This window comes from Ranitomeya imitator, chromosome 2, assembly GCF_032444005.1.
Source record: "Ranitomeya imitator isolate aRanImi1 chromosome 2, aRanImi1.pri, whole genome shotgun sequence".
Lineage (NCBI taxonomy): Eukaryota > Metazoa > Chordata > Amphibia > Anura > Dendrobatidae > Ranitomeya > Ranitomeya imitator.
Genome location: NC_091283.1, coordinates 641,939,152 through 641,963,838, shown reverse-complemented (window position 1 = coordinate 641,963,838; position 24,687 = coordinate 641,939,152). Strand labels below are relative to the sequence as shown.

General features: G+C 44.2%; 1 protein-coding gene across 1 annotated transcript in view; it reads right to left on the bottom strand.

The window, feature by feature from the left end:
- Positions 1 to 24,687, bottom strand: part of LOC138666771 (zinc finger protein 585A-like) — a 128,926-nt gene that overhangs the window by 61,980 nt on the left and 42,259 nt on the right. Inside the window, exons 3-6 of the mRNA XM_069754944.1 lie at positions 18,875 to 19,021; positions 535 to 711; positions 331 to 454; positions 154 to 251 (exon numbers count right to left, since the gene is read on the bottom strand). Of these exons, the coding sequence (XP_069611045.1) occupies positions 154 to 251; positions 331 to 454; positions 535 to 711; positions 18,875 to 19,021 (546 nt within the window). The remainder of the gene's footprint in view (positions 1 to 153; positions 252 to 330; positions 455 to 534; positions 712 to 18,874; positions 19,022 to 24,687) is intronic.

Below are 24,687 nucleotides of genomic sequence, written 5' to 3'. Positions count from 1 at the left end.
CTGAAAACGGATCAATTCATTTGAAGCTGCCCTACTGGTTTGTGGCTCTAATTCAGTGTATAATACCGGTGGACAAAACAAGACTGAACAAAAGACCTTCACCGCCTTCTACATATCAGAGGGAACATTTCATGAAACCTTCTCTGCATTTACCTGATCATCCCAATAAACTTTGTGATATTCTTCTGACCAGTCCTGTGGGAGAAGAGGACTGGGCCATCTCTCTTTTGTTGCTCTCTTATTGGATGGAACTGTAAGAAACACATATAGGGAGTGAATTGCTTACAAAAAGTTAAGTATAAAATACATGTATATAGTCCTGTCTATTACCTAGTGATGTGAAGGGCTCGTAGTGCTCCATCATGACATCCTTGTACAGTTCCTTTTGTTCTTCTATATACTCCCACTCCTCCATGGAGAAATAGACAGCGACATCCTGACATCTTATAGGAACCTGATACACAATGATACAGTCATCATCCCTATCCCTCCATAGTGTTATGTATAATGTCCCAGTTGTCCCAGCAATGTCACCTCTCCAGTCAGCAGCTCAGTCATCTTATAGGTGAGTTCTAGGATCTTCTGGATATTGATTTCCTCATGTATCATGGGGTGAAGTGGTGGCACCATGATTGGGCTCAGATTTCTTCCCCATCCTTCAAACACAGGGGTCTGACAGCGCTCAGTGGTCTTCTTCACTACTGTGTAATTCTGTTTATGGAGAGATGCATATTCAATAGCAAATCTAAAATTCTAATTCGCCAACTTTGCTGAATTTGATCCGGAAATTTCATTTGATTAGAATTGAAAGTACTTGAAAGCCTTCAATTGCTATGAAAAAACAAGTACGAGATTCAGAGGTCTTCTTGGACTCTATAAAGTCAGAGCTCTGATGGAAGGGTGAGAGCTGCTGCAAATCAGCTCCTGGGCAGGGGAAGACACAAAAGAGTATACAGACATGACAGCACAGGATCGCAGATCATTCTATTATAATGAGGCAAACATTTCAATGCCTGTTTTTAAACAATGTTTTACTTCAAAAGAAAGAATCAGCTGTGATCCCGTGCTGTAATGTCTGTATACTGTTGCTTCTTCCCTGCCCAGGAGCTGTGGTATGATCACACCATGTTCCTGTACGGTCAGACACGGCCATTACAGTACAGGGGCACATTTATAAGATTATCTCAGCACAGGAGCATTTTATTTAAACACATCCAATTGTGGAAGATATTATTATTCCAATATCTATTGATTAAAATGAACTTTTGTTCGTGAGAAAACCCTTTAAACCCTTCCCGACCTTAGCCGTACCCAGCACGTGTCGATCGGCAGGTACTTATTAACTTTATACATACTGGGTACGTCTTCGCTAAAATGCGGCACTGCGACTGCTGTGGTGCTGACCATTTCCACGCCTCTCCCCCCCTTTCCTCCACTCTCCCCAACCACACACCCATTCTGCCACCGAGAGCTGATCAGTACTCAATTGCTCGTTTTGTGGCAGTTTTTTTTTTCTTTTTCGTTCGTCCTGCAGCCGTTGAGTGTTGCTCAGTGACGTAATCAGATTCCTGATTTTGTGGTGCAATCAGGAATCCAATGGGACATCACCGGCCACACAGAAATAGACTTTTTCAAAGTTTTGTAAACCTCATGGTGGCTGAGAAAGTTGTACACCCAGAAATTTTTATCACAAAACCGCCCTGCATCATTTTCTAGCTGGACCCCTGCAGACACAGTAGAAATTATGACATTTTGGAACCTGGTTCTTCACATGGGGTTAGGGAAGAAGCCAGAACTTCGGCAATATTGGAGCGTTGACATTTTGTATAACATTCCACAGTTCCTCTTGGCCATGACCCCTAAAACATTTTGAAGTCATCCACAAATTTTTGCATTACAATGATACATGGTGTCCTACCCGAGATAACCGCAATTTTGACCGACCTTTCAAAGTTCAGCTGGTCATTGATCACTTCAACAAAAAGTTTAATGAGGTGTACATGCCCCAGAGGGACATCTGCGTGGATGTGTCCGTAATCCATTTCAAGCAAGGGGAGGTTCAAATTCCGAAAGTAGCTGCCCAATAAGAGGGCCAGGTATGGAATCAAGCTGTACAAACTGTGTGAGAGTACCTCCGGGTACACCCACAAGTTTAGGGTTTAAGAAGGAACGGAAACACGGATTGAAAGCCCTAGAATGCCCCCTATCCTGGGAGTGAGTGTGAAAGTTGTGTGGGATTTGACGCACCCACAGCTGGATAAAGGTTATCACCTCTAACTTTTATACCAGCATCCCACTGTTCAAGTCCCTCTCTGCACGACGTACCGTGGCCTGCGGTATTGTCCACAAAAAAATCAAAAAGGCCACCCTAAAAGGCTAATTGGGAAGCTGCTAAGGAAGGGCAAGAGCAGAGCCCAATGTGGCGAAAACATGATGGTGGTCGAGCACAAGTACAAGAGAGCATGTTCTTTTCTTGACCACCATACTTGGTAACTGCAGCATCACCACTATAAACAAAAAAGTATAGGCAGGCACCACCGCCAGGGATCACCTATAGCATGCTACAAAAGAACACATTACCATAAACAGAAGAAAAGAGTAGCATGCATAATGAAGGGATCACCACAAAAATTTAACAAAGTGTAACAATTTTATTAAACCACACTTGAGAACACTACAAAAAGCCGTTAAAAACAATTAAAATTGCAACACATAGCAAATAGAGATGAAAACACGACCTATAATAAGGTCAAACCACAGTGCCACCCCACAGACTACCAAGCAAGTCCAGATATAAGAGGTTTTTAGGGATGCAATAGTACCCCAGATGAGAGACCCCCGTAGCTAAAGGTTACCGGACAAATAGGGCGTCCTATACTACCTGACATTATGTACCAGGGGCTTGCCCCTGAAGAAGCCAGTTTACTGGCGACATGCGTTGGGCATTTGTGCCCGGTGCCACCCCCTATTATTGCCACCTTCTATTTGCCCTGATACATTGCACAGGAACGCTACCTTGGAAGCCTGGTACATATTGTCAGGTAGTATAGGACGCCCTATTTGTCCGGTAACCTTTAGCTACGGGGGTCTCTCATCTGGGGTACTATTGCATCCCTAAAAACCTCTCATATCTGGACTCACTTGGTAGTCTGTGGGGTGGCACTGTGGTTTGACCTTATTATAGGTCGTGTTTTCATCTCTATTTGCTATGTGTTGCAATTTTAATTGTTTTTAACGGCTTTTTGTAGTGTTCTCAAGTGTGGTTTAATAAAATTGTTACACTTTGTTACATTTTTGTGGTGATCCCTTCATTATGCATGCTACTCTTTTCTTCTGTTTATGGTACTGCAGCATCACCACTATACGAAGTACCTCTACAGAGGTCCACAAACCACACTGTGTACTGGGGTACAACAAGAGCATGGGGGGAGTTGATCTGTCTAATGAATTCCTCCAGCAGTGCAGTGCCATGAGAAATGCCAAGGTGTGGTACAGAGTACAACGCTTTCGAGCTATCACGATGTGCAGGCGAGACCAGTACCCTCAGTTCCAGGAGATAGTCATTAAGGCCCTGATATTTGGCAGTCAGGAAGGAGCAGGCCCCAGTACTTCTGGAACCGAAGGTGCTCGTATCGTACCAGGCAAACATTTCGTCAGTGAGGTCCCTCAAACCACAAATAAAGGAATGTCGCAAAAAAGGTGCAGCGTCTGTTACAAAAGGGGAATATGCAAGGACACAATTTGGCAATGTGACACCTGCCCCGACAAACCTGGCATGTGTATAAAAGAATTCTTCAGACTGTACCACACATTCATGGACTACTACATTCATTTCTAACTTACCCAACTCACGTTTGGCAGCCTGATGCCCTCTATACAATTTAAGTATATGCTACCACATTACAAAATTCACATACCAGGAAGGAACTAGATCAATTCCAATTCCAATATGGGGTCACTTGTGGGGGGCTTCTACTGTTTAGGCATATCAGGGCCTCTGCAAACGCGACACGATGTCCACAGGTGACCTTTTCCGACACCTTTGCACTGCAGTACTTTGCCCTGTCCTCGACAGGGCAGAGAAGTACGCCTGCGCAGGAGCGCAATGCCGGGGAGCCTGTGTGGATGATGCAGGGTTGTGTCATCCACAAGAAGCAAACGGCAGGGCGGTGATCGTAAGAAGATGGGAGGCGCTGGACCAAGACCAGCGACACCCCTCGGATCGGACCGCCCCACAGGTGAGCATAACAAAAAGGGAATTTTTCAGTTCTTAGAGGTCGGGTTGGGGGCTTGTATGCAGCAGTTACAGGTCGGGTTGGGGGCTTGTATATAGCATTATAGAATGCTGTATATCAGCCCTGAAAGGAAGCGGCCGAATCTTATATAGGCCAAAACTGCTGACAGGTTTACTTTAACCAAAGTAATTTTATTTCTGCAAGTCCCTAGGGTACAAAAGGTGAGAAAAGGCAATCTTGGCAGATACCAGAAGGTCAGTGGTACAATTATAAAATTGCATTTCCAAAAGATTTTGTTCTACCAGGGAATGATTTTGTCACATGAAAGTGTGTTAACCCCTTCATGACCCAGCCTATTTTGACCTTAAAGACCTTGCCGTTTTTTGCAATTCTGACCATAGTAACATAGTAACATAGTAACATAGTTAGTAAGGCCGAAAAAAGACATTTGTCCATCCAGTTCAGCCTATATTCCATCATAATAAATACCCAGATCTACGTCCTTCTACAGAACCTAATAATTGTATGATACAATATTGTTCTGCTCCAGGAAGACATCCAGGCCTCTCTTGAACCCCTCGACTGAGTTCGCCATCACCACCTCCTCAGGCAAGCAATTCCAGATTCTCACTGCCCTAACAGTAAAGAATCCTCTTCTGTGTTGGTGGAAAAACCTTCTCTCCTCCAGACGCAAAGAATGCCCCCTTGTGCCCGTCACCTTCCTTGGTATAAACAGATCCTCAGCGAGATATTTGTATTGTCCCCTTATATACTTATACATGGTTATTAGATCGCCCCTCAGTCGTCTTTTTTCTAGACTAAATAATCCTAATTTCGCTAATCTATCTGGGTATTGTAGTTCTCCCATCCCCTTTATTAATTTTGTTGCCCTCCTTTGTACTCTCTCTAGTTCCATTATATCCTTCCTGAGCACCGGTGCCCAAAACTGGACACAGTACTCCATGTGCGGTCTAACTAGGGATTTGTACAGAGGCAGTATAATGCTCTCATCATGTGTATCCAGACCTCTTTTAATGCACCCCATGATCCTGTTTGCCTTGGCAGCTGCTGCCTGGCACTGGCTGCTCCAGGTAAGTTTATCATTAACTAGGATCCCCAAGTCCTTCTCCCTGTCAGATTTACCCAGTGGTTTCCCGTTCAGTGTGTAATGGTGATATTGATTCCCTCTTCCCATGTGTATAACCTTACATTTATCATTGTTAAATCTCATCTGCCACCTTTCAGCCCAAGTTTCCAACTTATCCAGATCCATCTGTAGCAGAATACTATCTTCTCTTGTATTAACTGCTTTACATAGTTTTGTATCATCTGCAAATATCGATATTTTACTGTGTAAACCTTCTACCAGATCATTAATGAATATGTTGAAGAGAACAGGTCCCAATACTGACCCCTGCGGTACCCCACTGGTCACAGCGACCCAGTTAGAGACTATACCATTTATAACCACCCTCTGCTTTCTATCACTAAGCCAGTTACTAACCGATTTACACAAATTTTCCCCCAGACCAAGCATTCTCATTTTGTGTACCAACCTCTTGTGCGGCACGGTATCAAACGCTTTGGAAAAATCGAGATATACCACGTCCAATGACTCACCGTGGTCCAGCCTATAGCTTACCTCTTCATAAAGACTGATTAGATTGGTTTGACAGGAGCGATTTCTCATAAACCCATGCTGATATGGAGTTAAACAGTTATTCTCATTGAGATAATCCAGAATAACATCCCTCAGAAACCCTTCAAATATTTTACCAACAATAGAGGTTAGACTTACTGGCCTATAATTTCCAGGTTCACTTTTAGAGCCCTTTTTGAATATTGGCACCACATTTGCTATGCGCCAGTCCTGCGGAACAGACCCTGTCGCTATAGAGTCACTAAAAATAAGAAATAATGGTTTATCTATTACATTACTTAGTTCTCTTAGTACTCGTGGGTGTATGCCATCCGGACCCGGAGATTTATCTATTTTAATCTTATTTAGCCGGTTTCGCACCTCTTCTTGGGTTAGATTGGTGACCCTTAATATAGGGTTTTCATTGTTTCTTGGGATTTCACCTAGCATTTCATTTTCCACCGTGAATACCGTGGAGAAGAAGGTGTTTAATATGTTAGCTTTTTCCTCGTCATCTACAACCATTCTTTCCTCACTATTTTTTAAGGGGCCTACATTTTCAGTTTTTATTCTTTTACTATTGATATAGTTGAAGAACAGTTTGGGATTAGTTTTACTCTCCTTAGCAATGTGCTTCTCTGTTTCCTTTTTGGCAGCTTTAATTAGTTTTTTAGATAAAGTATTTTTCTCCCTATAGTTTTTTAGAGCTTCAATGGTGCCATCCTGCTTTAGTAGTGCAAATGCTTTCTTTTTACTGTTAATTGCCTGTCTTACTTCTTTGTTTAGCCACATTGGGTTTTTCCTATTTCTAGTCCTTTTATTCCCACAAGGTATAAACCGCTTACACTGCCTATTTAGGATGTTCTTAAACATTTCCCATTTATTATCTGTATTCTCATTTCTGAGGATATTGTCCCAGTCTACCAGATTAAGGGCATCTCTAAGCTGGTCAAACTTTGCCTTCCTAAAGTTCAATGTTTTTGTGACTCCCTGACAAGTCCCCCTAGTGAAAGACAGGTGAAACTGCACAATATTGTGGTCGCTATTTCCTAAATGCCCAACCACCTGCAGATTTGTTATTCTGTCAGGTCTATTAGATAGTATTAGGTCTAAAAGTGCTGCTCCTCTGGTTGGATTCTGCACCAATTGTGAAAGATAATTTTTCTTGGTTATTAGCAGAAACCTGTTGCCTTTATGGGTTTCACAGGTTTCTGTTTCCCAGTTAATATCCGGGTAGTTAAAGTCCCCCATAACCAGGACCTCATTATGGGTTGCAGCTTCATCTATCTGCTTTAGAAGTAGACTTTCCATGCTTTCTGTTATATTTGGGGGTTTGTAACAGACCCCAATGAGAATTTTGTTACCATTTTTCCCTCCATGAATTTCAACCCATATGGACTCGACATCCTCATTCCCTTCGCTAATATCCTCCCTTAACCCTGCTGTTCTGTTTGGGGAGACCTATTTTGAACTTTGGTATTTTTTGGGGTATTCAAGATGCGGTTCTGAAACTTGTGGTTGATTGACTTAAATGAGGATGGGTTGGTCGGCCACGGATTTCAGAGCCGCATCTTGAATATTTTAAAGAATATTGAAGTTCAAAGTCGGTCATTTTTGACCAACAGAACAGCAGGGTTAAAGTGGACTTTAGACAAGACTTTACATAGAGACAAACCCCTCCTCCTCTACGATTTTTACGATCCTTTCTAAACAGACTGTAACCCTGTAAGTTAACTGCCCAGTCATAGCTTTCATCTAACCATGTCTCGGTTATTCCCACTATGTCAAAGTTACCTGTAGATATTTCTGCTTCTAGTTCTTCCATCTTGTTTGTCAGGCTTCTGGCGTTTGCGAGCATGCAGTTTAGAGGATTTTGTTTTGTTCCAATCTCCTCACTGTGGATTGTTTTAGAAATGTTCTTACCTCCCTTCTGAATATGTTTTCCTGGGTCGTCTTTGTTCGAGTCTAATGTTTTTCTTCCCGTCCCCTCTTCTTCTAGTTTAACGCCCTCCAGTGTCCCTTTATGAGGTAACTCAGGAACGCTTCAATGGATCCTAGCGGTTCTGAGACTGTTTTTTCGTGACATATTGGGCTTCATGTTAGTGGTAAATTTAGGTCAATAAATTCTGCGTTTATTTGTGATAAAAACGGAAATTTGGCGAAAATTTTGCAATTTTCACATTTTGAATTTTTATTCTGTTAAACCAGAGAGTTATGTGACACAAAATAGTTAATAAATAACATTTCCCACATGTATACTTTACATCAGCACAATTTTGGAAACAAAATTTTTTTTTGCTAGGAAGTTATAAGGGTTAAAATTTGACCAGCGATTTCTCATTTTTACAACGAAATTTACAAAACCATTTTTTTTTTAGGGACCACCTCACATTTGAAGTCAGTTTGAGGGGTCTATATGGCTGAAAATACCCAAAAGTGACACCATTCTAAAAACTGCACCCCTCAAGGTACTCAAAACCACATTCAAGAAGTTTATTAACCCTTCAGGTACTTCACAGCACAGAAGCAACATGGAAGGAAAAAATGAACATTTAACTTTTTAGTCACAAAAATTATCTTTTAGCAACAATTTTTTTATTTTCCCAATAGTAAAAGGAGAAACTGAACCACGAAAGTTGTTGTCCAATTTGTCCTGAGTACGCTGATACCTCATATGTGGGGGTAAACCACTGTTTGGGCGCACGGCAGGGCTTGGAAGGGAAGGAGCGCCATTTGACTTTTTGAATGAAAAATTGGCTCCACTCTTTAGCGGACACCATGTCACATTTGGAGAGCCCCCGTGTGCCTAAAAATTGGAGCTCCCCCACAAGTGACCCCATTTTGGAAACTAGACGCCCCAAGGAACTTATCTAGATGCATAGTGAGCACTTTGAACCCCCAGGTGCTTCACAAATTGATCCGTAAAAATGAAAAAGTACTTTTTTTTCACAAAAATATTCTTTTAGCCTCAATCTTTTCATTTTCACATGGGCAACAGGATAAAATGGATCGTAAAATTTGTTGGGCAATTTCTCCTGAGTACACCAATACCTCACATGTGGGGGTAAACCACTGTTTGGGCACATGGTAAGGCTCGGAAGGGAAGGAGCGCCATTTGACTTTTTGAATGAAAAATTATCTCCATCGTTAGCGGACACCATGTCGCGTTTGGAGAGCCCCTGTGTGGCTAAACATTGGAGCTCCCCCACAAGTGACCCCATTTTGGAAACTAGACCCCCCAAGGAACTTATCTAGATGCATATTGAGCACTTTAAACCCCCAGGTGGTTCACAGAAGTTTATAACGCAGAGCCATGAAAATAAAAAATAATTTTTCTTTCCTCAAAAATGATTTTTTAGCCTAGAATTTCCTATTTTGCCAAGGGTAATAGGAGAAATTGGACCCCAAATGTTGTTGTCCAGTTTGTCCTGAGTACGCTGATACCCCATATGTGGGGGTAAACCACTGTTTGGGCGCACGGCAGGGCTCGGAAGGGAAGGCACGCCATTTGGCTTTTTAAATGGAAAATTAGCTCCAATCATTAGCGGACACCATGTCACGTTTGGAGAGCCCCTGTGTGCCTAAACATTGGAGATCCCCCACAAATGACCCCATTTTGGAAACTAGACCCCCAAAGGAACTAATCTAGATGTGTGGTGAGGACTTTGAACCCCCAAGTGCTTCACAGAAGTTTATAATGCAGAGCCGTGAAAATAATAAATACGTTTTCTTTCCTCAAAAATAATTATTTAGCCCAGAATTTTTTAATTTTCCCAAGGGTAACAGGAGAAATTTGACCCCAATATTTGTTGTCCAGTTTCTCCTGAGTACGGTGATACCCCATATGTGGGGGTAAACTACTGTTTGGGCACATGCCGGGGCTCAGAAGTGAAGTAGAGACGTTTTGAAATGCAGACTTTGATGGAATGCTCTGTGGGCGTCACGTTGCGTTTGCAGAGCCCCTGATGTGGCTAAACAGTAGAAACCCCCCACAAGTGACCCCATTTTGGAAACTAGACCCCGAAAGGAACTTATCTAGATGTGTGGTGAGCACTTTGAACCCCCAAGTGCTTCACAGAAGTTTATAATGCAGAGCCGTGAAAATAATAAATACGTTTTCTTTCCTCAAAAATAATTATTTAGCCCAGAATTTTTTAATTTTCCCAAGGGTAACAGTAGAAATTTGACCCCAATATTTGTTGTCCAGTTTCTCCTGAGTACGGTGATACCCCATATGTGGGGGTAAACTACTGTTTGGGCACATGCCGGGGCTCGGAATTGAAGTAGTGACGTTTTGAAATGCAGACTTTGATGGAATGCTCTGCGGGCGTCACGTTGCGTTTGCAGAGCCCCTGATGTGGCTAAACAGTAGAAACCCCCCACAAGTGACCCCATTTTGGAAACTAGACCCCGAAAGGAACTTATCTAGATGTGTGGTGAGCACTTTGAACCCCCAAGTGCTTCATAGAAGTTTATAATGCAGAGCCGTGAAAATAATAAATACGTTTTCTTTCCTCAAAAATAATTATTTAGCCCAGAATTTTTTATTTTCCCAAGGGTTACAGGAGAAATTGGACCCCAAAAGTTGTTGTCCAGTTTCTCCTGAGTACGCTGATACCCCATGTGTGGGGATAAACCACTGTTTGGGCACACGTCGGGGCTCAGAAGGGAAGTAGTGACTTTTGAAATGCAGACTTTGATGGAATGGTCTGCGGGCGTCACATTGCGTTTGCAGAGCCCCTGGTGTGCCTAAACAGTAGAAACCCCCCACAAGTGACCCCATTTTAGAAATTAGACCCCCCAAGGAACTTATCTAGATATGTGGTGAGCACTTTGAACCCCCAAGTGATTCACAGACGTTTACAACGCAGAGCCGTGAAAATAAAAAATCATTTTTCTTTCCTCAAAAATGATGTTTTAGCAAGCAATTTTTTATTTTCACAAGGGTAACAGGAGAAATTGGACCCCAGTAATTGTTGCGCAGTTTATCCTGAGTATGCTGGTACCCCATATGTGGGGGTAAACCACTGTTTGGGCACACGTCATGGCTCGGAATTGAGGGAGCACCATTTGACTTTTTGAATACAAGATTGGCTGGAATCAATGATGGCGCCATGTTGCGTTTGGAGACCCCTGATGTGCCTAAACAGTTGTAACCCCTCAATTCTACCTCCAACACTAACCCCCCCACACCCCTAACCCTAATCCCAACTGTAGCCATAACCCTAATCACAACCCTAACCACAACCCTAATTCCAACCCTAACCACGTTGCGGTTTCGTGTGAGATTTTTCAGCATCATTTTTGAAAAATCCGCGGGTAAAAGGCACTGCGTTTTACCTGCGGATTTTCCGCGGAGTTCCAGTGTTTTTTGTGCGGATTTCACCTGCGGATTCCTATTGAGGAACAGGTGTAAAACGCTGCGGAATCCGCACAAAGAATTGACATGCTGCGGAAAATACAACGCAGCGTTTCCGCGCGGTATTTTCCGCACCATGGGCACAGCGGATTTGGTTTTCCATAGGTTTACATGGTACTGTAAACCTGATGGAACACTGCTGCGAATCCGCAGCGGCCAATCCGCTGCGGATCCGCAGCCAAATCCGCACCGTGTGCACATAGCCTAATTCTAAAGGTATGTGCACATGCTGCGGAAAACGCTGCGGATCCGCAGCAGTTTCCCATGAGTTTACAGTTCAATGTAAACCTATGGGAAACAAAAATCGCTGTAACATAGTAACATAGTTAGTAAGGCCGAAAAAAGACATTTGTCCATCCAGTTCAGCCTATATTCCATCATAATAAATCCCCAGATCTACGTCCTTATACAGAACCTAATTGTATGATACAATATTGTTCTGCTCCAGGAAGACATCCAGGCCTCTCTTGAACCCCTCGACTGAGTTCGCCATCACCACCTCCTCAGGCAAGCAATTCCAGATTCTCACTGCCCTAACAGTAAAGAATCCTCTTCTATGTTGGTGGAAAAACCTTCTCTCCTCCAGACGCAAAGAATGCCCCCTTGTGCCCGTCACCTTCCTTGGTATAAACAGATCCTCAGCGAGATATTTGTATTGTCCCCTTATATACTTATACATGGTTATTAGATCGCCCCTCAGTCGTCTTTTTTCTAGACTAAATAATCCTAATTTCGCTAATCTATCTGGGTATTGTAGTTCTCCCATCCCCTTTATTAATTTTGTTGCCCTCCTTTGTACTCTCTCTAGTTCCATTATATCCTTCCTGAGCACCGGTGCCCAAAACTGGACACAGTACTCCATGTGCGGTCTAACTAGGGATTTGTACAGAGGCAGTATAATGCTCTCATCATGTGTATCCAGACCTCTTTTAATGCACCCCATGATCCTGTTTGCCTTGGCAGCTGCTGCCTGGCACTGGCTGCTCCAGGTAAATTTATCATTAACTAGGATCCCCAAGTCCTTCTCCCTGTCAGATTTACCCAGTGGTTTCCCATTCAGTGTGTAATGGTGATATTGATTCCTTCTTCCCATGTGTATAACCTTACATTTATCATTGTTAAACCTCATCTGCCACCTTTCAGCTGTACACATGCTGCAGAAAAACTGCACGGAAACGCAGCGGTTTACATTCCGCAGCATGTCACTTCTTTGTGCGGATTCCGCAGCGGTTTTACAACTGCTCCAATAGAAAATCGCAGTTGTAAAACCACAGTGAAATGCGCAGAAAAAACGCAGTAAATCCGCCATAAATCCGCAGCGGTTTAGCACTGCGGATTTATCAAATCTGCAGTGGAAAAATCCGCAGAGGACCAGAATACGCGTGCACATACCGAAACCCTAACCCTAACCCTAGCCCTATTCTAACATTAGTGGAAAAAAATTCTTTATTTTTTTATTGTCCCTACCTATGGGGGTGACAAAGGGGGGTCATTTATTATTTTTTTTATTTTGATCACTTAGATATAATCTATCTCAGTGATCAAAATGCACTTTGAAACGAATCTGCCGGCCGGCAGATTTGGCGAGCGCACTGCGCATGCGCCCGCCATTTTGGAAGATGGCGGCGCCCAGGGAGAAGACGGACGGACCCCGGCAGGATCGGTAAGTATGATGGGGTGGGGGGGGAGCACGGGGAGAGGGGGGGAATCGGAGCATGGAAGGTGGATCGGAGCGCGGGAGGGGTGGAACGGAGCACGGGGGGGTGGAACGGAGCACGGGGGGGGGGGTGGATTGGAGTGCAGGGGGGGTGATTGGAGCACGGGGGGGTTGATTGGAGCACGGGGGGAGCAGACAAGAGCACAGGGGGAGCGGAGCACAGGACGGAGGGGAGCCGGAGCAGTGTACCGGACAGATCGGAGGGCTGGGGGGGCGATCAGTGGGGTGGGGTGGGGGCACATTAGTGTTTCCAGCCATGGCCGATGATATTGCAGCATCGGCCATGGCTGGATTGTAATATTTCACCAGTTTTAATAGGTGAAATATTACAAATCGCTCTGATTGGCAGTTTCACTTTCAACAGCCAATCAGAGCGATCGTAGCCACGGGGGGGGGGGGAGGGGGTGAAGCCACCCCCCCTGGGCTAAACTACCACTCCCCCAGTTCCTGCAGATCGGGTGAAGTGGGAGTTAACCCTTTGACCCGATCTGCAGGGACGCGATCTTTCCATGACGCCACATAGGCGTCATGGGTCGGATTGGCACCGACTTTCATGACGCCTACGTGGCGTCATGGGTCGGGAAGGGGTTAAAGAAGGAGTCTCTTTTTGGCCGAGGTTGCACAAGTGTAAATTCTCTCTTCAGAAAGAAATTATTATGTAAATGACAGCGTTTGATCCGAGTGACAGCATAGTGTGCTGTGAGAATCAATGCACAGGTCAGGAGAAGATTGAGAAAAAAAACTCTCTATGTTCTTCATGGTAACACAAAACCCAGACATAAAATAGTAAATCTTTGTTCTGACAGGATGACGAAATAACTGGCAGCACCTCAGATTTTCCTACCTTTTGTCTTCCTGGCCTTTTTTAAAGCAGCCCATCAAAAACATGAAAAAGAGCGCCAAAAACCAGCATCTAAAACTGGGAATAACCTGCTTGTGGACTCCACAGCTAACTGCTTGAGCTATGAAGCAATTAACTCTTAAAAAACAAAACATAACACAAACCCAATACCCATATAAAATTAAGCTAGTGTCTGTGTTACCATGAGACCCCCCTTACATCTGCGCTTCGGGGAGGGGCTACCAATCTGTGAGTCAGCGGAAATCAGCCTGCACTCTGATGTCATCTGAGTGAAATCCGATGTTTTCCATGCACTCGTAGACTTGAATGGGCAAGTGGCATCTGACTTGCACTGATCAGCACTGCCCCATAGAACAACATTACTAAAAGTGCTATCAGATAGCACTCGTCCGATGTAGACGATCATGAGAGTGAACCCTTTCTAGCATATACAGCAGATGTCAAGAGTTACTAATGTTATGTATCACTGTTTGTACCATCTTGATGATAATAATCTGTAGCTGTTTTCTTGTATTTTTACACATTTAGTGGTTTTGTGTGGGGTAGTGGAAAGGTTTTCAACCTCCAATGGAGCAAACGTTATGTCCAAGAGGGAGGAAGGTGAGAAGGGAGTGTATACACTAATCACAAAAAGTTAAGGATATTTGGCTTTTGGGCAAAATTTATGGAAAATGTAAAAAGTTCGGGCTACAGTAATATTTCATCATGAAGATAGGGCATTTAAGTAGAAGCATGCAAAAAAGTTTACAGTGGTGGGTATATGCCCCCCCAAAATGTCAATGTCTCAATAACTTGTCAAGCTGCAATTGAAGCCCACATGACAATGATGTCTCATGCTGCTCACAAGTGGAGTTATTGTCTGCTGAGGCATGGCATCCCACTCTTCTTGAAGGACGACCCTCAGGTCACTGATGTTGTGGAGTACAGAGTTATGAGCCTCTACACGGCGACTCAGCTGATCCCATAGGAATTAGAATTCACGTCCGGAGAAAGTGCAGGACACTCCATTTGAGGTACCACAGTCTCCAGCATCCATTCCTTAGTGATGTGACCCCGATGAGCTGGAGAATTGTCATCCATGAAGATGAAATTAGGCCTGTGTTACTCGTGTAGAGGCACAATGACGGGAAGAATGATGTTATTCACGTAGTAGGGGCTTGTCACTGTACAGTCACAAAGTGTAGGGCAGTTGTGTATGGACTAAACACTCTTGTCCACACTAATAGGAACACAGGCTCGTCTGGTGACAACAGTGGCTGATGCATAGCGCTCTCCTTGACGTCTTCAACAACAGGGCAGAGCAAAGTACTGCAGTGCGCAGGCCTCTCTGACCCTTCCCGGTGCCTGTGTACTGCAGTACTTTCCTATGTCCTCAGCAGGGCAGATAAATACGCCTGCGCAGGAGGGCAACGCTGGGGGGCCATGAAGAAGCAGGAGGGAGGTGATCATAAGAAGATGGGAGGTGCCGGACCGCCTACCCCGGGTGAGTATAATATAACTTATTTTTATTATCTTGCAGGTCGGACCGGGGGCTTATCTACAGCATTATAGATGCTGACAGCATTAAAATCTGCTGACAGGTTCCCTTTAACTGTGGCTCTGTGACATTAGGCATGTTAATTTTTCTTAGAAAGTCCCCATCCCCTGTTTGTGCCCCTTGCCTCCTCCAAATATAAATCAGCATAAAACTCCCGCAGAGTTGCGTTTATTTCCCTGGGATTATCTACCATTAAAGCCTCTCTAGTCTTAAGGTTTAATATATTACTCTTTCCCTTCCTACCCTTTGCCAATAGCTTTCCTGCCTTATCTCCATATCTTCTCAACTCAATTTCCATTTGCGTCTTTCTAAATAATTCTCTTTTTACCCACCATATGTCAAACTCTCTTCTGGCCTCCCTCCATTCTTCTATTGTTTTTTGTTGTTGAAAGCGCAAGCACTTCTCCCTTAATTTCCTACTGAATTCCTCATATTTAGTGTCCCAAAATGCATTTTAAAATATAGTGTGTTGTAAAGGACATAGCCCATAGAAAACCATATTAGCCTTGCGCCTGTTACAGGTACAGAGTATGTAGGCAGATGTGGTGTGACAAAGCTCATCTACTCATTGGGAATATTATAGGCACATAAAGGGATATATGGTGCAAATTGTCAGCATCTTCACTTTGTGCAATGTACTTAGCGAAATCTGCAGGAACTCTACAAAAATGTTAAAGGTCAAGCCTGCACGTAGAACATGGAGATTTTCCTGCGAATTTCCAAAGATTTCACCACAAAAGAAGCTGTGGATTTGTGTCACCCATGTCCTGTAGCCAGAGTCACCAGATCAGATTCTTCTGTTAACAATATCTAAAATACACAGACTAACCACAATCTTCTTCTGTAACATCTTTCTTAATTATGGGACCATAATGTCACAAAAAACCTAGAAACCCTACGCCCAGAGTTTGCAGATGCTTATTTACCGGAACCACTGTAGTTTTTACCATGATTTATACAATATTACATTAGAAGAGACAAAAGATTTTGCCAAAACTGTGCCGCCTTTATTATAACTTGTGCAAAATTGGAGGAAAAACTACTTATTTTTGCCATGATGCTGGAAAAACCTCCTTGTTTCTGCCACAGTCAGGCGTATCTTCCCAACTGGGCAGCTTCCCGGTGGGCTACCCACAGCAACCTCTCCTGGAGCCTTTCATTCCTGACTGACAGGAGAGTGCAGTGCGAACTAAATGCTGCTTTGGTGAGTGACACTGGCCGGAAGGACAGACTCCTTACTACACAGCCCTGTGCGAGGATTCGGGACGAGGAGGTGAGCCACCCTTTGCAGGTTCAGCAGAGTTGGGATGAGGTAAGCGACAATAAGACTGAAGCTTTACGGTCATGTTTGCTACATGTGTTTGTGAGGTGTATATCCTGTACTTGTGTGCAATACACGTGTCTGACATGTGCATAGTGCTTGTGTGACATGTGGTATGAGCATGGTTAGTGTGCTGTACTTCTGTAATGTGTGCATGGTTCTTGGGTGACATGTGCCCTGTGCTTTGTGTGACGGGTGTGAGCTATGCTTCTGTGATATGTGAAGTGTGCATGGTTCTTGGGTGACATGTGCCTTGTGCTCTGTGTGACGTGTGTGAGCTATGCTTGTGTGACATGTGTGATGTATGCATGGTTCTTGGGTGACATGTGCCCTGTGTGACGTGTGTGAGCTATGCTTGTGTGACATGCACTGTGCTTGTGTGACGTGTGATGTATGCATGGTTCTTGGGTGACAAATACTCTGTGCTCTGCGTCAGGGCCGGCGTCAGCACCCGGCGTACCCGGGCAAGTGCCGGGGCCCTGGCGAGACAGGGGGGCCCATTCAAGGCCGGCGTTAAGGGCAGGCAGCTGCCAGTGCCTAGGACCACCGCTCCCCCAGGGGCCCTCAGCTAGCGGCACATCACGGAGCTGACTCGGAAGGAGGGGGAGCGGCCGGGGGCTGTCTAATTATACTCACCTACTCCTGGCGGCTGGCGCAGTCCCTGCATGTCCCTGGCTCCCCAGCTTCCTCCTGTACTGAGCGGTCACATGGTACCGCTCATTACAGTAATGAATATGCAGCTCCATCTCCCATAAGGCTGGAGCCGCATATTCATTACTGTAATGAGTGGTAATGGTGACCGCTCAATACAGGAAGAAGCTGCCGGTGCCGGCACTTTGTGTGCTCTTAACCACTAGGTCCATTGTGGTTCTGAATCACCTGTCCATAACAGGCCCCATAAGATGCTCCATACAGACACTTGCCCCATATAATGCTGCACAAACGTTATGGCCCCATAAGATGCTCCATACAGACACTTGCCCCATTTGCTGTTACTGCGATTAAAAAATTTTTTAAAAAATCACATACTCACCTCTCCGTCGCTCAGGCGCCCGGCACTTTTACTTGTCCTCGTTCCAGCCGCCGCTCCATCTTCTTCAGCGTCTTCTGCACTGACGCTCAGGCAGAGGGCGTGCACTAACCACGTCATCACGCCCTCTGACCTGAGCGTCACTGCAGAGGACGTGGAAGACGGAGCGGCGGCTGGAACGTGGAGCAGGTGAATATCGCGCAGCGCTGCGCTTCCCTCCCCGTTATCCTCACCTGCTCCTGGCGCTGTGCAGTCCCTGCTTCCCGGCACCGGCACCTTCTTCCTGTATTGAGCGGTCACCATTACCACTCATTACAGTAATGAATATGCGGCTCCAGCCTTATGGGAGGTGGAGCTGCATATTCATTACTGTAATGAGCGGTACCATGTGACCGCTCAGTACAGGAGGAAGCTGGGGAGCCAGGGACATGCAGGGACTGCGCCAGCCGCCAGGAGTAGGTGAGTATAATTAGACAGCCCCCGGCCGCTCCCCCTCCTTCCGAGTCAGCTCCGTGATGTGCCGCTAGCTGAGGGCCCCTGGGGGAGCGGTGGTCCTAGGCACTGGCAGCTGCCTGCCCTTAACGCCGGCCTTGAATGGGCCCCCCTGTCTCGCCAGGGCGCCGGCACTTGCCCGGGTACGCCGGGTGCTGACGCCGGCCCTGCTCTGTGCTTTGTAGGACGTGTGTGAGCTATGCTTGTGTGACGTGTGTGAAGTATGCATGGTTCTTGTGTGACATGTGCTCTGTGTTATGTGTGTCAGTTATGCTTCTGTGGCAAGTGCGAGCTCACAGACACTGTAAGGAAGAGTAGGCAAAAATTGCCAATTCTAAATGTGCCATTTCGACCCAGAAAGACCGAATTATTAAAGTTATTAGCTTAAGAGTGTGCATATTTATGCAACCACATTATTTTAGTTCTTAATTTTTTTTTTCCACCTGAAAAAAATGTAAGTTTTATTTTCAATGGATTTGCACAGATTATAGTCGACATTAAAAGGTGGGAAAAGTTCTGAAATTATTTTTCTTAACATATTTTTTTTTTACATGGCAAAAATCTGGCATTTTAACAGGTGTGTGCAGACTTGGTGTAATGTGTCCTCCTCAGAATCTCTCACCTCTCCAGTAAGCCGAAAAAGAATCTCTAGGGTAAGGTGTAGTATCCTCTCCGCCATCTTGTCCCTGTCCCTATCCATCCTGGATGGGTCAATCAGGAACGTTCTCTTATATAGAAGATATCCACTAATTGGATCCGATATAGGAACCTGAATGGAAAGAAGACAAGACGATGTAAAATCATCAAGATTCCTATGGACAAAATATACAAAATGACCCTAGATCATCATTTGTGGTTTTTGTTAAGTCACTTTCCATTTTTGTCTTGCGATATTAGTTGTCAATTTTTGGTACCAAGTTTATCAAAATGGCACACATGATTGATAAATTTTACGCAGTCAAAAAATGGGCTTTCTGTGACTTTTGGAGCCAAAAGTTACACTGACCCCAAAAGTCACAAACATTGCAGGCTCAAAAATACACCAGGGTTGACTGCAGTAGAGTTGCGCCAAGTTTTGACACTTTTTAGGAAGTTGCAATTGATGAATCAGGTGAAGACATCTGGAATTGATAAACTCTGTCCACAAAGTGAAAAAAATAAAAAACAGGCAAGCACATTTAAAAACAGGCGCAAAAACAATAATGAGTTGGATGCAAAAAAGAAAGGCACAAAACTAGAAAAAAAACAAAAACGTATGTTACCTGCTTCATATGATGCCTACATCTGGTTACAGACACCATACTCCCCCTGATATAGCATACAGTCCACATACATATACTGTACTGATCACATTATACATCCATTTGAACACCAAAATCAAAGAAGCAAAAAAAAAATAATTTAAATGTTTTTTTTAAATATATATTTAATAATTACAACACTAAATTTTAAATTCCAGGGAACATCCACAGAGATTGAGACAGCAGAAGTGGGGAGCTGAATTATATAGATAAGGATACAACAGAAACCCCTTTTAGACATCCTCCATACATACTGTATATAAAAAGCAGCAAGATGCAGGACTGTGCCTAGTTGCAAAGTGGACAAAGATGGCTGCTGTTCTTGACATCTCCACTTATTGCCTAGGGAGGATCTTTCGCACCCTTCCTCGGCCACCCTTTCATCTCCGCTCCCCGCCCCCCCAAGTAATTCTGGAAAGTGGTAATCATCATCCACTACAAAACGAGAGTGGTGGTTACCAGTTTATAGCTCCACCATTTACCACGTACAGGGAGATGCTCATACACACGCCATCACATACAGGGAGGCGCTCATACACACGCCACCACGTAAAGGGAGGCGCTCATACACACGTCACCACGTACAGGGAGGCGCTCATACACACGTCACCACGTACAGGGAGGCGCTCATACACACGTCACCACGTACAGGGAGGCGCTCATACACACGTCACCACGTACAGGGAGGCGCTCATACACACGCCACCATGTACAGGGAGATGCTCATACACACGCCATCACGTACAGGGAGGCGCTCATACACACGTCACCACGTAAAGGGAGGCGCTCATACACACGTCACCATGTACAGGGAGGCGCTCATACACACGCCACCACGTACAGGGAGGCGCTCATACACACGTCACCACGTAAAGGGAGGCGCTCATACACACGTCACCATGTACAGGGAGGCGCTCATACACACGTCACCACGTACAGGGAGGCGCTCATGCACACGTCACCACGTACAGGGAGGAGCTCATACACACGCCACCACGTACAGGGAGGCGCTCATACACACGTCACCACGTACAGGGAGGCGCTCATACACACGTCACCACGTACAGGGAGGAGCTCATATACGTCACCACGTACAGGGAGGCGCTCATACACGTCACCACGTACAGGGAGGCGCTCATACACACGTCACCACGTACAGGGAGGCGCTCATACACACGTCACCACGTACAGGGAGGAGCTTATACACACACGTTACCACGTACAGGGAGGAGCTTATACACACACATCACCACGTACAGGGAGGAGCTTATACACACACGTTACCACGTACAGGGAGGTGCTCATACACACTCTACTACATACAGGGAGGCGCTCATACACACGCCACCACGTAGATGGAGACTCTCACACACAGGTGACCACGAATAAACTCATACTTATCACATAGTCACACATACAACAGACTCGCTATATGTAAGCACACACACACACACACACACACACACACACACACACACACACGGATGAATAGCCGCCTACCTTTCTGCTGGATATATAAGAGCAGGAATGCCAGGAAGTGCACTACAGGACATTTCCTAGGTGCATGCTTGTGAAGCACAGGAGAACCATGGACATGTTCTTTTAGCTTCCACAATAACAGCCCTGCACCCTTCCAGCTATTTGTCCTGACCACTGAGCTGCAGGAATCAAGTTACAGCATTCAGAAGCTTCTAGTGAAGAGAACTTTGTTTCTAGCATCAGGGAAGGGGGGAGTTAACCCTTGGATGTAAAGGCCCAACCTGCCGCCCGATGACAAAAGTCTATACAACCAGTTTGTTGTGTGCCAATAAGGTGGTTACCAGGTTATTTCATAAAAATCGCAGTTATAGAAAAGAAGGCTGGGGTGGCACAAAGTTCAAGATCTACCTCAATAAGTTAAAGAGAAAACCAAAATAAATCAAAACCCTCTCCGATGATTATATTCAAATATTAAATCTCTCAGGCATCAATAATACCTCACAATGCAAAATAAATGTGTTCTATCAACGTAAAACCAAGGCCTTGCGTTATTGACAAGCTAACGGTATGTGCACGCATTGCAGATTTGCCTGTGGAATTTTCTGCGCAGATTCTGTATCTCTTGGCAGAAAGTGCAAGAAAAATCCACGCGGATTTGATGTGGATATTCATGCGTTTTTTCATGCGGATTTGTATGTGTTTTTGTAAGCTAAATAAAGATCTATTATTTAACAAAAAAAAAAGAATTGTGATGTCATTTCTTGTCCAACCTCTTCATTTACATACTTCATTGAAGAATAATGCTTACACACACACAGATAGATCTATCATCTATCTATAGATCTATCCAACTATATCAATATATCTATCGATAGATATATCTAGAGATGGATGGATAAATACCAATCCCGATGTTTAGTAATAAACATAATAATAAAATGGTACATAGAGAGCTAAATAAAGAGACACACACACAAAATCTGAGTTAACGCCGGAGACACACTTGCGAGAAACTCGCACGAGTCTCGCACCTCAGTACCCAGCACTTGGGACCGAAGCGTTCAGCTATATAGAAATACATGCAGCCGCACACTCCGGTCCTGAGTGCTGGCAGCAGTGTCGGGTATTGAGGTGCAAGACTCGTGCGAGTTTCTAGCAAGTGTCACCCCGGCCTTAAACGCAATAACTATTTAATTTTTTTACAAAAATTGAAAAAAAATGGCGTGGGCTCCCGCACAATTTTCTGCTCCAGAGAGGGAAAGCCAGCGACTGGGGGCCGACGTTTATAGCCTAAGAAGGGGTTAATAGCCATGGATCTTCCCAGGCTATGAATATCAGCCGGCAGCTGTATATTTAGCCTTTACTGGCTATTAAAATTGGGGGACCCCCCTCCCAAAAAAAACCCGATGTGGGATCCCCCTATACTTAACCCCCAAGGGTGGTTTGCACGTTAATGACCGAGACAATTTTTACAATTCTGACCACTGTCCCTTTATGAGGTTATAACTCTGGAACGCTTCAACAGATCCTGATGATTCTGACATTGTTTTCTCGTGAGATATTGTACTTTATGATAGTGGTAAAAATTCTTTGATATTACCTGCGTTTATTTGTGAAAAAAAAACGGAAATTTGGCGAAAATTTTGAAAATTTCGCAATTTTCCAAATTTGAATTTTAATGCGCTTAAATCACAGAGATATGTCACACAAAACACTTAATAATTAACATTTCCCACATGTCTACTTTACATCAGCACAATTTTGGAACCAAAATTTTTTTTTTTTTTAGGGAGTTATAAGGGTTAAAAGTTGTCCAGCAATTTTTCATTTTTACAACACCATGTTTTTTTTAGGGACTACATCACATTTGAAGGCACTTTGAGGGGTCTATATGATCGAAAATACCAAAGTGTGACACCATTCTAAAAACTGCACCCCTCAAGGTACTCAAAACCACATTCAAGAAGTTTATTAACCCTTCAGGTATTTCACAGGAATTTTTGGAATGTTTAAAAAAAAAATGAACATTTTAACTTTTTTTCACAAAAATTTACTTCAGTTCCAATTAGTTTTATTTTACCAAGGGTAACAGGAGAAATTGGACCCCAAAAGTTGTTGTACAATTTGTCCTGAGTACCTGGATACCCCATATGTGGGGGTAAACCACTGTTTGGGCGCATGGCAGAGGTCGGAAGAAAAGGAGCGCCATTTGACTTTTCAATGCAAAATTGACTGGAAATGAGATGGGATGCCATGTCACGATCGGAGAGCCCCTGATGTGCCTAAACATTGAAACCTCCCCACAAGTGAAACCATTTTGGAAAGTAGACCCCTAAGGAACTTATCTAGATGTGTGGTGAGCACTTTGACCCACCAAGTGCTACACAGAAATTTATAATGTAGAGCCTAAAAATAAAAAATCATATTTTTTCACAAAAATGATCTTTTCGCCCTCAATATTTTATTTTCTCAAGGGTAACAGAAGAAATTGGACCCCAAATTTGTTCTGCAATTTGTCCTGAGTACGCTGATACTCCATATGTGGGGATAAACCACTGTTTGGGCGCATGACAGAGCTCGGAAGGGAAGGAGCGTCGTTTGACTTTTCAATGCAAAATTGACTGGAATTGAGATGGGATGCCATGTCACGTTTGGAGAGCCCCTGATATGCCTAAACATTGAAACCCCCCCCAAGTGACCCCATATTGGAAACTAGACCCCCCAAGGAACTTATCTAGATGTGTTGTGAGAACTTTGAACCCTCAAGTATTTCACTACAGTTTCTTACGCAGAGCCGTGAAAATAAAAAAATCATTTATTTTCCCACAAAAATGATTTTTTAGCCCCCCAAATTTTTATGTTCCCAAGGGTAACCAGAGAAATTGGACTCCAAAAGTTGTTGTCCAATTTGTCCTGAGTACGCTATATGTTGGGGTACACCCCTGTTTTGGCACATAGGAGAGCTCGGAAGGGAAGGAGCACTGGTTTACTTTTTCAACGCAGAATTGGCTGGAATTGAGAACAGACGCCATGTCACGTCTGGAGAGCCACTGTTGTGCCTAAACAGAGGAAACCCCCCCAATTTTAACTCCAACCCTTACCCAAACACACCCCTAACCCTTATCCCAAGCCTAACATGCCCCTAACCCTAATCCCAACCACGCCCCTAACCCCAACACACCCCTAACCCCAACCACACCCCAACACACCCCTAACCCTAATCCCAACCGTAAATGTAATCCAAACCCTAACTGTAGCCCCAACACTAACCCTACCCCTAATGGTAAAATGGAAATAAATACATTTTTTAAATTTTATTGTTTTTCCCTAACTAAGGGGGTGATGAAGGGGGGGTTTGATTTACTTTTATAGCGGGTTTTTAGGATTGGCCGCTGTCACACACTAAAAGACGCTTTTTATTGCAAAAAATTGTTTTTGCATCTCCACATTTTGAGAGATATAATTTTTCCATATTTTGGTCCACAGAGTCACGCAAGGCCTTGCTTTTTGCGGGACGAGTTGACGCTTTTATTGGTACCATTTTCGGGCACGTGACTTTTTTTGATAGTTTTTTATTCCTATTTTTGTGAGGCAGAATGACCAAAAACCAGCTATTTTTCGTTGGGGGGGGGTCATTTATACCGTTCCACATTTG